At 46.9% G+C, this 14,793-nt stretch overlaps 1 protein-coding gene across 2 annotated transcripts in view; it reads right to left on the bottom strand.

The window, feature by feature from the left end:
• The window catches only part of SLC4A11 (solute carrier family 4 member 11), a 253,703-nt gene that overhangs the window by 19,029 nt on the left and 219,881 nt on the right, over positions 1–14,793 (bottom strand). For both annotated transcript variants that reach the window (XM_040335512.1, XM_040335511.1), the window contains exon 18: positions 12,714–12,909. In XM_040335512.1, the coding sequence (XP_040191446.1) occupies positions 12,714–12,909 (196 nt within the window). The remainder of the gene's footprint in view (positions 1–12,713; positions 12,910–14,793) is intronic.

A 14,793-nucleotide genomic window follows, 5' to 3' on the forward strand; every position in this document is an offset into this window, starting at 1 on the left:
TGCCACGGCCGTGGCATTGTCTGATTGAATTCTCACCGGGAACCCCTGCAATTTTGACGTCCAAGCCCTGAGGGCTAGTCGAGCAGCTCTGAGCTCCAAGATGTTGATGGGCAACTGCTTCTCTGGCTTTGCCCAAGTACCTTGGCGAGTGCAACCATCCAAAATTGCTCCCCAGCCCGTCAGGCTGGCGTCTGTGGTCACTATCTTCCAAGCCACTGGGCTGAAAGACTTCCCTTTCAGTAGATTCTGAGGGTCTAACCACCAACACAGACTTTGTCGGACTCTTGATGAGAGCGGCAACGGGATATCCAAGGCCTGTGGCCTTCTGCTCCATGCTGACAGGATGGCTGCCTGTAGGATGCGAGTGTGGCTCTGGGCGTATGGTACCGCCTCGAATGTGGCCACCATCTTGCCTAGTAACCTCATACATAGGCGAATAGTCGGTTCTTTCTTGCTTAGAACCAGTAGGATTAATTCCTTGATGGCTTTTACCTTCCTCAGAGGTAGGAACACTCCTTGTTGTTCTGTGTCTAATCTCATGCCGAGATATTCCAACTGCCTTGTGGGCTGGAAAGCTGACTTTTCTCGATTTAGGACCCAGCCGAACCTCTCGAGGTATTGGACCGTGAGGGCCACTGCTCGCTCCAAGCCGGGAGACGAGTGGTCTATGACTAGGAGGTCGTCCAGGTATGCTAGGATCGTGACCCCTTGGATCCTTAGCTTGGCTAGGATCGGAGCTAGGACCTTCGTGAACACCCGGGGGGCCGTAGCCAACCCGAAGGGAAGCGCCACGAATTGGAAGTGACGCGAAGCCACCATGAAGCGTAGATATCTTTGATGTGGCTGATAAATTGGAACATGAAGGTAGGCATCCTTTATGTCTATGGACGCCATGAAGTCGTCCTTCTGGAGTGTGGCAGCTGCTGACCGCACGGATTCCATCCGAAATGAGCGGATCTTTAGATATGCATTTACCATCTTTAGGTCCAAAATTGGCCTGACATCTCCATTGGGGATGATGAATAGGTTGGAGTAGAAACCCAGCCCCTGTTCCAGGCTGGCCGGAATCCGAGGCGGATCGTTTGGAATCCTCGACTCCTGGAAATGAGGAGGAGGAAACCTTAGGAAATCTAATTTGTAGCCTGTGGCCACGGAAGACCGTACCCACTCGTCGGGAATGCTGGCTTCCCAAATCTCTGAAAAGAGTCGCAGCCTTCCCCCCACCTTCGTGGGTGGGGGCGCCCCTTCATAAGGTTGGCTTGGGGGCTGGTTTTGCTGGTTTGCGAAACCACTGCCTTTTGCCTCTAACAGCCTGTCCTTGTGATTTGCTGTTGAAGCCGAAGTTTGCTTTTGCAGGAGGCCGTCGATACTGCTTGGCATTAGAGGGCCCCTGCCCAGGGGAATACTGTCGTTTAAACGCAGGCCCCTGAACCTTCTTCTTAGTTGGCAAGAGAGTACTCTTGCCGTTTGAAATGGTCTGAATGTATTTATCTAGGTCTTCTCCGAAGAGTCGTCCTCCATGGAAGGGGAACCCTACCAGGAGCTTCTTGCATGGGGGCTCAGCCTCCCAGCTTTTTAACCATAAGAGTCTTCTCATATGGATAAGGGATAACGATAAACGTGACGCTTGCTGGATAGAATCCTTGATTGCGTCTACCGTAAAACATATGGCCTTAGGGACATCCGAAAATTCTTCTGCCTGCTGGGCAGGAATAAGTTTAAGCATCTGCTTAAATTGATCCGATAATGCTTGAGCGACCCCAATCGCAGCCACAGCTGGCTGTACTACTGCCCCTGCAGTAGTGAAGGAGTTCTTAAGTAGTGCTTCCAAGCGCTTATCAACTGGATCCTTGAACACCTGTATGTTTTCTACAGGACATGTTAACGATTTGTTAACACATGAGATGGCTGCGTCCACTGCAGGAGTAGCCCATCTTTTGGAAAATTTTTCTTCCATAGGATATAGGACAGAGAACTTCTTAGGTGGTAAGAAGATCTTATCTGGCTTGTTCCAATCTTGGAACAAAACTCCCTCTAATAGAGGATGGATCGGAAACACAGCATTGCTTTGAGGCGCCCTCAGTGAACCCAAAGCTGAAACCGTCGATACCTGGAGATCTGGTACTGGCAAGTTGAATGCCCTATGGACCAAGTCCGACAATCCTTGAATCCACCAGCTCTCCCTCAGGGAGACTGCCCCAGACTCCTCTGTATCCGGATCTTCGATCCCTGAACCTACTTGGTCCTTGTCCAAGAGGTCGTCCAATTCCCCTGAGGAAAGGACCTCCTCTTCTGAGGGTCCGCGCTCGGGCGACGGAGATCTATTCCGCTTACTGCCCCGCATAGCTGCGGCTATCATTTTACCCATGCTTTTCTGCATCTCTTTTAAAGAGGTGAGTAATACCTCCTCCGTGACCATCTTAGGGTTGGACTGACCCGCGTCAGCTCCAGCCCCAGATCCCGATGGCCCCAAGGCTCCCTGTGGGGAAAGCAGCGGCATAGCATTGTCCGAGACCTCAGACTCTCTGGGGGAATCCCCACCTCTTGTACCCTTGTTTTTTGATGCCATGGTACAATACCGAGGTACACCTGCTACTTATTGGTACCTGGGACTTATAAATAGTTAAATGCCCAAACACCTGTTTGGGGGATAAAAAATGCTTCCTCTCCCCTAGATGACACTTCTCTTTTTTTTTTTTTTTTTTTTCAAAAAAAAATTTTTTTTTTTTTTTTTTTTTTTTTTTCAAATCTAGGAAAGAAAAAACATTCTGTCCCCCTGAGTAGTATTGCAAGAAAAACTATGAGATGGAAAAGAAACAGCCTATTCCTAGGCTTGAAAACAGTCTTTCTGAAGACTGCAATATTCTTTCTGGCCACTGTGTGTCCTCGGCGCCCCGTGCTTGCCGTTCTGGTCTTTCCTCCTCAGTTCCAAAGTATTGAATGAGCTATATGGAACAAACAAGGAAGGGCCGCCCCTTCCTTAAGCCACTGACCCGCCCTTCCCCCCCAGCAATCTCAAACAGGAAATGCCCCTCCCGACAGGGGGGGGGTGGGGTTGGGAGGAAGGGACCTCTCTGCTCCAGCAAACTGCAGCCATGAGGAGGTCAGCGTTTTGCCTGCTTTGCAGGCCGTGAGGAGGAAGACTGAATGGAGCATCGCCTGGAGGCTTGCAGGTAAGCACAGCTCTCTGACACACACATATATTTTTATATAACACAGGCCCCACTCAATGCTTTTCCAACACTACAAGGGAGGTCACATCTTATGGGGAATAATACATATAGAGCCATCCTATCTTTATGATATGTGACTAGTTTGCCAGATGCAGTGCATAACTTTAGGCATGTCCCCTGTGACCCCCCAGAAAAAACCTGCTAAGAACCAAGTTCCGCAAGTTTTCCCCTCACTTACCTGCTCCATGCCGCAGGACTTTGCCAAGCAAGAGGCCCAATCTTCCCCCATCTCGGTGGGGATGTCTAGACCTTCAGGCCCTGGGTTCCTATGAAGGATCCACTGTCCTGGGCCCATATAGCACTCTGGCAACAGAAACATTAGGCACCCAAAGGTTTCTAAGTTCTGGGCCCAGGGTCCAGCTCTCTAAAAAGAAAAGCATTATGGGCTATACCCCAAGGGTTTGGGGTCCGGTTACTGACCACTTTAGCGCTGAGGCTTTTTTGGACAGAACCGGTTAGCTCACCTAATCCCAAGGATGTGGAGGCAAGCTAAACCATGACTAACACCTAAGACACTGGCGGAAAAACTGAGGTACTCCTCCTATGGGAGGGGGTTATATAGGGAGGGGCATTTCCTGTTTGAGATTGCCAGTGTCTACACCTGAAGGTACTCCATATAACCCATATAGTAATGAATGCCGCTCTGTGTCCCGTGATGTACGATAAAGAAAAGAGGCACATCTATGTATGCAGGGATCCGGGGTAAAGCCGTCTGCAATCGTGCCTGGGAAGACTACCCTGCAGCAGAGCGATCTGAAAGGGAGGCTTGAAGCGCTTGTGGAGCGCAGTGTGGAAGGGACGACATCAATGGCCGTGAGGGGGATGGTCTATGTGGACAGCTTTACCCAGATCCCTGCATACTTAGATGTGCCTCTTTTAATCATCAACGATGCAAGTTTCTAAATGTTGTACCTTCATTAAATGTAACCGACGAACAGCATCTGTAAAGCGGTGCTAAAACAAGCAGCACTTTACTGCTAGCGCAGGGCGATGTTTAGTGTTAAAGTAGCCTTAGGGGCTACTCCAACACTGGACACCGACCCTGCGCTAGTGGTAAAGCGCAGCTTGCTTTAGCTGCGCTTCACCTGCGCTGTGTGGGCGGGAGAAGGGCATCGCCATTATAGCGCATGTGCAGCTATGCCAAAGGGAGCCCAGACTTCAGGTCCTGGAAGAGCCCTTTGGCACAAGTGCCCACCCCCTTGTGATTTCCTGCAGATGCGCAAAGATGGCAACGTCTTGGAAAGTGCCCAATAGCTGACAATTGCGCAGTCGTGAGACGGGGCACCCAAACAAAATTGGCGTCCTTTTTTCCCCACAAATAGAGCTTTCATTTGGTGGTATTTAATCACCTCTGAGTTTGTTTTTTTTGCGCTATAAACAAAAAAAGACAATTTTGAAAAAAAAAAAAATATGCAATATTTTTTACTTTTAGCTATAATAAATATCACCAAAAAATATATATATAATATATATTTTTTGGTGATATTTAATATAGCTAAAAGTTAAAAAATATTGCATATTTTTATATAAATATATATATATATATATATATATATATATATATATATATATATATATATATATATATATATATATATATATATATATATATATATAAACGTTTTCCCCCCCTCAGTTTAGGCCGACACGTATTCTTCTACATATTTTTGGTATTGGTATTTTTTTTACTAGTAATGGCGGCGATCTGCGATTTTTAATCGGGACTGCGACATTATGGCGGACACATTGGACACTTCTGACACTGTTTTGGTACCAGTGTCATTTATACAGCGACCACTGCTAGAAATAGCCACCGATTACTGTATAAATGACACTGGCAGGGAAGGGGTTAAACACTAGGGGGCGATCAAGGAGTTAAGTGTGTCCTAGGTAGTGATTCCAACTGTGGGGGAGATGTGACATTGATCACCGCTTCCGATGTCAGGGAGCAATAGATCAGTATCCTGTCACTAGGCAGAACAGAAAAATGCCTTGTTTACATAGACATCTTTCCACTCTGCCTCTCCTCACCGCAATCCGCCGGCGAACATCCTGTTTGCGGGACCTGCGAGCACACTCCCGAAGCATGCGCTAGGCGGCAAATTCAAAGGGACGTACATGTACGCCCATTTGCCTGCCCGTGCCATTCTTCGGGAAGCGGTTAATCAGCCACAGAACCTGTGGAATTAATGTGCGTTTGGTTTTAAAGGGATGAGGTGGCAACCCTAGGTGTGCCGCAGGGCTTGCTCAGGACACATCTGCACATGTGCAGGAGGAAAGAAATAAAATAAATGTCGATATTGCCAAAGTGAGAAAAAAAGCAAGTGCGGTTTTTCAGCACAAATAAATGATACCAAAAAAAAACAAAAACTTATTGTCCAACTGTAGGAGAGTGAGGGGTCAGGGTTACATCACTTATACATTAGGGTGAAGGTCAACTTTAATGTCCTTCTGCTATTCACAGAGTGAAATCTACGCTCTGAGCTTCAGCAATACTCGCCACATAGGGGTTAACAAGTGCGCTACACTTCTCCTCCCTCCCTCACACATGTACAGAGATGGAGGGGAGTTCAGGCCTTGGACTAATATCCTGACAGCCCAGCTGGACGTAAATGCGCAATTAGCAAGGCTGGTTTTATCCGGGGGCTCTTAGCGCTGATGCAGCAATGTCGCAGTCTGCGGAAAGACGTTCTGAATAAACGCCGGAACATCCGACCCTTCATGTGGTCTTCACCAAGCCCTTCCCTGGGACTCCCCTGCAATGGATCTGGAAATCACACCATCCCATCTAGAATTCTCTACCACATTGCCGATGGACAACCATTCATAACTGGGCCTAATTATATTCAGTCTTAAATTATTGCAACCATATCAGCTTACTTATTAAAGCGGGAGTTCACCCAATTCTTTTTTTTTTCTCTTTTCCCCTTACCTTCATGCTCGTTCGGTCTAGGGGAATCGGCTATTTGTTTTAAAATATGATCCGTACTTACCGTTTTCGAGCTGCATCTTCTCCGTCGGCTTCCGGGTATGGGTCTTCGGGATCGGGCGTTCCTTCTTGATTGACATTCTTCCGAGAGGCTTCCGACGGTCGCATCCATCGCGTCACTCGTAGCCGAAAGAAGCCGAACGTCGGTGCGGCTCTATACTGCGCCTGCGCACCGACGTTCGGCTTCTTTCGGAAAATCGTGACGCGATGGATGCGACCGTCGGAAGCCTCTCGGAAGACTGTCAATCAAGAAGGAACGCCCGCTCCCGAAGCCCATACCCGGAAGCGACGGAGAGGATGCATCTCGAAAACGGGTAAGTACGGATCATATTTTAAAACAAATAGCCGATTCCCCTAGACAAAACGAGCAGGAAGCTAAGGGGAAAATGTGCCCTCTAAGGGTGAACCACCGCTTTAAAGATATGGAAGTCTTAAAGTGGTTGTAAGCCTCAGACATGAAAAACGAACAAAGCATATCCCTCTATAGTGTGTACTTGTCTCAATCCAGAGCACTATGTGTCATTTTTGTCTGCTACTTCTTCCCTCTGCTATCAGCATAAGTCACTTCTGAAAAGTTTTCCTGACACCAAGAGAAAAATGGTGACAGGGAAGGGGGCTCCAGCTGATTGACAGTCTCGGGCTCTGTTCCTGTGTGAAGGGGGGGGTGTCCCTTTCCATCCAATCAGCTATCACTGAGCTCTGCAGAGCGCAACTTCAGCTCCCCACCCCCTGCTTTCCAGAGCTGAGAAATCCTGTGTAAGTTCTGCACGTTGAATAGATGTAGGGGAAAGACGGCTGGCTATAGCTACACAGGTACAACTTACATAGGAGGATTTGTTTAATTGCTGTGCATCACCTGAGGCCAGGGCTGCTGTTAGAAATCACACCACACAGCCTACCTGACAGGGTCCCCTTCATCTGCCCGAAAGGGAGAGGACCTAGATTTACCAGTCCCTTTCTCTGTAACCTCAGAAGCACAGATGAATGAATAGGAAGCGCTCAGTGGCTTCCTGCTCATTCACAAACTGAAGCTTCGTAAACACAGTCTATGTTGGTTAAGTGATGAATGGACACAGGAGTGACTGGTACCGATTGCTCACTGTGTTCCTTCAGGAATGGAAGGGACAAGTGAATGACATTTACCGGCCCCTTCCCATGCTCTCCATCCTAAAACATCCCCCTGGGTGCATGCAGCAGCTTCTGGCAGGAAAGCAGGGAGGGAATCCAGAAAGTGCTGTGGGGGAAAAGGGTGCATGTGTTAGAACCCCCTGCAGTGCAGCCGGGAGTAAGAAGAGGAGAAACTGGCAGCGCTGCAGGGGGGATCAGTGTCTGCAATAAGACAGTACAGCCGGACCTCCTACTCAGCAGGTGCCCGGGCCCCCTTGTTGAACTGATAGGGCCCAGGCCCAGTACAGGAGGGCTGGCTGTACTGCCTTAGCAGCCCTGCCTGGGACCAGTCACTGCACTGGGTATATATAAGGATATACAACCACTTTAAACATGTCAGGTTTTTATTGCGTACAGTGGATTCCTGTCCTGGTGACTCCGACCCGCTCTCATGTCTCGTTCTGGTGTCAGAACAAGAAAGAAGCCCTGAGTCGAATTGCTGGCATGGAGCCGAGTGAGGGGAAGATGGCCCCCACCCGTCTCCATACCATTGCAGGGCTGAAGCAACGTTTTTTTATAAAAAATTTTTTTATTGCAGTTTAGTGTAAATATGAGATCTGAGATCTTTTCGACCCCAGATCTCATATTTAGGAGGCCGTGTCATGCTTTATTTTATGTTTACATTCCTTGCAAAAGGAATAAAAGTGACCAAATGTTTTATTTTATTCTTTATAGAACAGTGCATCACCTATGGATATTTTTAAGGGAAAAAGTTTGTCGCCATTCCACGAGCGGGTGCAACTTTGAAGAAGCGTGACATGTCGGGTATCAATTTACTCGGTGTAACATCATCTTTTACTATATAAAAAAAAATTGAGCTAACTTTACCGTTGTCGTATTTCTTTAATAAAAAAAAGTGATTTTTTTCCCAAAAAAGTGCGTTTGTAAGACCGCTGCGCAAATACAGTGAGACAAAAAGTATTGCAAAGACCGCCATTTTATTCTCTAGAGCAGGGTCTCAAACTGGAGGCCCTCCAGCTGTTGTGCAACTACAAGTCTCATGGGGCATTGCCAGGCTAACAGTTATAAGCATGACTCCCACAGGCAGAGGCATGATAGGACTTGTAGTTTTGCAACATCTGGAGGGCCGCCAGTTTGAGACCCCTGGGGTGTTAGAAAATATTATATATTTATTTATTAGGGATGCACCGATATATCGGCGGCGCCGAAACAACTGAAAAATTGCTGATAATGACTAGTGGTGCAACGCGGGATTGCAGAGCGGTAAAACACACACTGAAATTGTCTCCGCTCTGCTCGCACACACCCCCGCCTGCGCCTAACCACGCGGTGATAGAACACATCTCAGCATTAGACCCGCATTCTGTCTATCACAGCGCGGGGTTAGGAGGCGGCAGGGCTGTGTGCCAGCAGAGCAAGGACAGTTTCAGCATACGGGCGGTGAGTTGCTTTCCTTTCTAGCTGAACATGTGTGCACTGTGCAGCCATCCGTCCTCCCCTCTCCCCCCACATACCTCCCTCGGCTGGCTCTATCTTCGGGACCCCGGCCCCCCCCCCCATCTGCCGAGTCTGGCTCCTGTCCCTGCCGCCAATGCACTCCTGTTTTTGGAGCGGACAGGGTCAATAAAGAGAACCTGTCACCTCCAATTGCCATCACACAGGGAATTGTTTTCTCCTGTTTGATAGCAATAAAGTTAAGTTTAAAAAAAAATAAGAAATAATAATTAAATTAATAAAAAAAGTAATTAAAAAGTAAAGAATAAGAAAAATATTAAAAATAAGAAAATTATACAAAAATAAAAAAGTAAAACGACAAGCTACAAAAAAAAAAAAAGAAGAAGAAAAAGAAACAAGAGGCGGCAATTGGGGGACAGTGATAGGATGATTATATATATATATATGTGTGTATGTGTGTATGTATATGTTTGGGGGTTCCAAGTAATTTTTTATAGCAAAAAAACAAAAACAAACATTTTTAACTTGTAAACCCCAAATTTCAGAAAGAGGCTCGGTCCTTAAGTGGTTAAACGGCAGAAAAGTGAAAAAAAAGAAAAGAAAGGGGGATGAGAAGTGTTCCATCAGATAAGATTTATGACTACAGTGAGCCATGTGACTTCCCTTCTGGAGAACAGGAACTGGAGGGGAGCCAGAGAGTGACACAGCAGAATGTAGAGAAGGAGGATTCCAGGGAAGAGGCAGCCAGGAAACTCCAGACAGCGGTGACACTGCGATTACACAGCAGCCCAAAGGCAATCAATACACTTCTTAATGGATTAAAGCTGAACTCCTAGCAAGCAGCTAAATGTGCAGTTAAGAAAAAAATAAATGAATCCATCATTTTCATCGGTCTATTGATTTAAGATGGTTGCAAATCTGCCTGAAAACAAAATACCGTATGGCTAAAAGGATGTGGATACCACTCCAAATGATTGGGTTCAGGCGTTTCCAGTGAAGTGGAAATTGCTTTCTCAACCAGGGTTCTGTGGAACACTAGAGTTTCTCCAGAGGTTGCTAAAAGTTTCTTGAGCAGTGGCTGATTTGTCTCCCATCAATGCCAGGGGGTACTTTTCTACTGGGGTACAATTTAAGCAGCCTTCATCAACCAGGGTTCTGTGGAACACTAGAGTTTCTCCAGAGGTTGCTAAAAGTTTCTTGAGCAGTGGCTGATTTGTCTCCCATCAATGCCAGGGGGTACTTTTCTACTGGGGTACAATTTAAGCAGCCTTCATCAACCAGGGTTCTGTGGAACCCTAGGCTTGCTCCAGGGATTGCTATGGGTTCCTTGAGCTGTGGTAGTTTAAACTCCCAGCTGATGGTACCTGCATAGTTCTGGCACCAATGCCACTTGGCAGGGCTAACACTACAGGACCAGTAGCGACCATCCTCTCTTTTGTTAGTTGAGTAACCACTGGCGCCAATGATCAAGTTAGCTTCCGCTAAAGGACTGTGTACGTTTTCCACCGACCACCAAAGTAAGGGGCATTCCTCCCACCGACCACCAAAGTAAGGGGCATGCCTCCCACCAAAGTAAGGGGCATGCCTCCCACCAAAGTAAGGGGCATGCCTCCCACCAAAGTAAGGGGCATGCCTCCCACCAAAGTAAGGGGCATGCCTCCCACCAAAGTAAGGGGCATGCCTCCCACCAAAGTAAGGGGCATGCCTCCCACCAAAGTAAGGGGCATGCCTCCCACCAAAGTAAGGGGCATGCCTCCCACCAAAGTAAGGGGCATGCCTCCCACCAAAGTAAGGGGCATGCCTCCCAAAGTAAGGGGCATGCTTCCCACCAACGTAAGGGGCATGCCTCCCACCAACGTAAGGGGCATGCCTCCCACCAACGTAAGGGGCATGCCTCCCACCAACGTAAGGGGCATGCCTCCCACCAACGTAAGGGGCATGCCTCCCACCAACGTAAGGGGCATGCCTCCCACCAACGTAAGGGGCATGCCTCCCACCAACGTAAGGGGCATTCCTCCCACCAACGTAAGGGGCATTCCTCCCACCAACGTAAGGGGCATTCCTCCCACCAAAGTAAGGGGCATTCCTCCCACCAAAGTAAGGGGCATTCCTCCCACCAAAGTAAGGGGCATTCCTCCCACTGACCACCAATGTAAGGGGCATGCTTCACACTGACCACCGATCTAAGGGGCATGCTTCACACTGACCACCAGCGCAAGAGGACCACCTTTTACCAATATGGCTTACATTGCCACAATTTGTATAAAAAATAACTTTTAGCAGGGGCTCCTCCATGGTGAAAGGGGTATTAAAGACTGCTTTAGACAATTGTGTTCTTTCCAACTGTGTAGCAACACTTTGGACAGGGTCCATTCCTGTTCCAGCAATACTGTGGCCCAGTGCACAAAGCCAGCAACATAAAGGCATGCTTAGCCACAAAATATGGATGATGGCACGCCAATGTCAAAAGCCATTTTCTTTATACCATACAAACGTGGTACAATGGGCAGTTAACATGTGTAAATAGAATTGGAGCGCTGACTGCAAGCCAGGTCTTCTCATCCATCAGTAGAGGACCTCGCACCACTCTTTTGGCTGAATGGACACACATTTCCAAGGACACATTCCAATATCTCATGAAGGGTGGTGGTGGCAGTTATGGCCGTAAAAAGGGGCAAATGCTATATTATACCCATGGTTTTGGAATTAGATGCCCAACATGCTCATATAGATGGCCAGGTGATGGACCATGTAATGTATATCTAAAAACGTCTCACATTTACTACCCAAAATGTTGATTATTATATTATGTACCATATATACTCGAGTATAAGCCAACCCGAATATAAGCTGAGGCACCCAATTTTACCACCCAAAAAAATGGGAAAACGTATTGACTCGAGTATAAGCCTAGGGTGGGAAATGTAGCAGCTACTGTAAGTGGAAAAGAGGGTAAACAATGCCCATCTGCAGCCTCACTGTGCCCACCTGCATGCCTCAAGTACCTTGATATCCATCGCAATAACATGCAGTCAGTCTAGTCGGCAGCCGTACAGTTGTAACAAAGCCCCGCCTCCTCCTCATCCGTGACGGAACAGCGATTCAGTTTCCCAGCAGTGAGTCAGTGTTCCGCCCATCATGGATGAGGAAGAGGCGGGGCTTTGTAACACTGGACGGCCACCGACTAGACTGCACGTCACAGCGCTGGGAGATCAGGCGCATGAGGCTGCAGATGGACACAGTGAGACTCGAGTATAAGCCGAGGGGGGCATTTTCAGCACAAAAAAATGTGCTGAAAAACTCTGCTTATACTCGAGTATATACGGTAGTTCCAACCGAATATAAAGAATTAACCAAATTATTTAAAATTAGAGGTAGGTAAACTCTCGCCCCTTCAGTTGTCGAGGAAGGCCCCCATGAGGCATTGCAAGACTGAAAGCCACAAACATGATTCTCTCACAATGAGGCATGATGGGACTTGTAGTTGTGCAACAGCTGGAGAACCGTTATGGGACTTGCACTTATGCAACAGCTGAAGAGCCAAAGTTTTCCCCAATTTAGGTGAAAGTGGACTAGTTCTCTTTATATCAAAATGACAAACTTGTAAATATAATACAGCACACAGAACGCGATCAGCGCCGATACAGTTTATAGAATGTACACAGCAGTGACACAACGTATATATATCATGCTGTTCGGCACTAAGCTGTCTTTGCTCTTTTCACCCAGACAGGAAGGTCACAGCTCTGTGATATACATCCAGTCATAAGTAACGACCTGCTCATTAGACAATGGTGTGCTTTGATGTGCACGGTGTGAGACTGATATACACAATAAGGCCATTTCCTGGGGAAATGCTGGTTCTATACCTGCAGAGCTTCCTTCCCCACGTGTGGCCCTCCACCTACCTGTTCTTTCAACAGTAGCGCCACCCGTTCGAAAAGTTGGCTGCCGTCAATGGAGGTCAGGGCGATGTACAGGAAAAGCCCATACAGGACTGGTTTGGGGATCCACTGCAGTGGAAGCGGCAGGAGGAAAAGGGAGAGGCCCACCAACACGTTGGCCACAAGCGACGTCAACCGAGTCTCCTTCACACTGACAATCCTGAGATAGACAAAGAACATGTAAGTGAGGGCTGGGAGACAAAATAATTTTAGTAGTCACGTCAACTGGACTTTGTTTTGCAGCTTATCCTAACCAATTCTTCAGTTCTAATGAGTGATTGGAACTTTGTGCTACCTGTGTGGATACAAATGATGCAATGACACCCTAATTTAATCATGTTAAGGCATATGTTGATTGTCAAAGAACAGGATTCTCACCTTCAACCATGTGAATAGGATGATTGACACCTATGCAGACTTTCTGACACCAAATGGGATTAATGCAACTATAGCATGTTGGTTTCACAACCTTTACCCCTTCCATTCTGTTCTTGCCATCTGCCTTGGTACATACCATGGTGACTGAATTATAGAGTCTGTGCCATCTCTGTGGATATAAATGTTGGGGTATCTTCTTGACACTCATTTGAGCTGAAGTAAACCGTCTTCCAATACTACAGAGCAAGCCCAGTTGAATGAGACTACTACAAGCTTTGCTAGAAGAGTTTTTAGACTGTAGGCTCTAATGGTTGGATATTTCTTTGGCTGGCATGTTTGATCCACAATAGCTCCAGCTATTCTAAACTCAGAGAATTTTACTGAATCTCAAGCACAGAACAGAACATGAGAAGTGCCAGCAGGCGGCCTGGCTGGTTTCACCTTTCCAATTACGTGACAAACACACCAAAGTGGTTAATGGGTCTGCCAGAGACAACCATGTCATATCATGTCTTCAGTGAAGTGGCTCAGGGATTGGCACTACTTATCCTGAGACTTGCTATTCCATGAATCTTTAGTGTTAAAGTATATCTAAAGTCAATATAATAATAATAGAACGTGTGTAAGCGTTAAAAACCTTTTTTTTTTTTTTTTTTTTTTTTTTAAGTGTTTACATTTTTTTTTTCAACTGAACAAAAAGTTAAGAGAAATCTTCCAATGTGAGCACCTGTACTGGTGACAGCTTGCACCTCAATTCTTCTCACCTTGGGTGAATTTTCTCACACTTCCTGTTGTACTTTCAGGATGGAAAGTAAAAGGAAAATATCACCAGTGGGACCCGACAGGGATTTTTTTTTTTAAACCCTGTCTGTTTCTTACTGCCTATGTGCAAAACTGCAAAAAAAAATGTTTTGGCTTTAGCTCTACTTAAACATGTCCAAGGCATTACCCAATATACCAACAAACCACTCTTTTCCAGGAGTAGGCAACCTTTGAGAGGTGGAAATCTATCTAAAACAACATGAAACAGATCAAAGATCATTGGGGTTGGGCACTTTTTTTAACCACTTAAGGACCGCCTAACGCCGATATACGTCAGCAGAATGGCACGGCTGGGCACAATCATCTACCCGTACGTGATTCCTTAAGCCTAGCCGCGGGGTCGTGAGCGCGCCACCCGTGGCGCACTCGTGACCCTAGTCCGAAGCTCTGTGACAGCGCCCGCGGGACTCGATCGCCGCCGGTGTCCCGCGATCGGTCACCGGAGCTGAAGAACGGGGAGAGGCGTGTGTAAACACACCTTCCCTGTTCTTCGTTGTGGCGGTGTCATTGATCGTCTGTTCCCTGATATAGAGAAGGACGATCACTAACGTCACACGTTCAGCCCCGCCCCCCTAAAGTTAGAAACACATATGAGGTCACACTTAACCCCTTCAGCGCCCCCATAGTGGTTAACTCCTAAACTGCAATTGTCATTTTCACAATAAACAATGCATTTTTATAGCACTTTTTGCTGTGAAAAGGACAATGGTCCCAAAAATGTGTCAAAATTGTCCGATGTGTCCGCCATAATGCCGCAGTCATGAAAAAAAAATCGCTGATCGCCTCCATTAGTAGTAAAAAAAATGCCATAAAACTGTCCCCTATTTTGTAAACACTATAAATT

Source organism: Rana temporaria, chromosome 1, assembly GCF_905171775.1.
Source record: "Rana temporaria chromosome 1, aRanTem1.1, whole genome shotgun sequence".
NCBI lineage: Eukaryota > Metazoa > Chordata > Amphibia > Anura > Ranidae > Rana > Rana temporaria.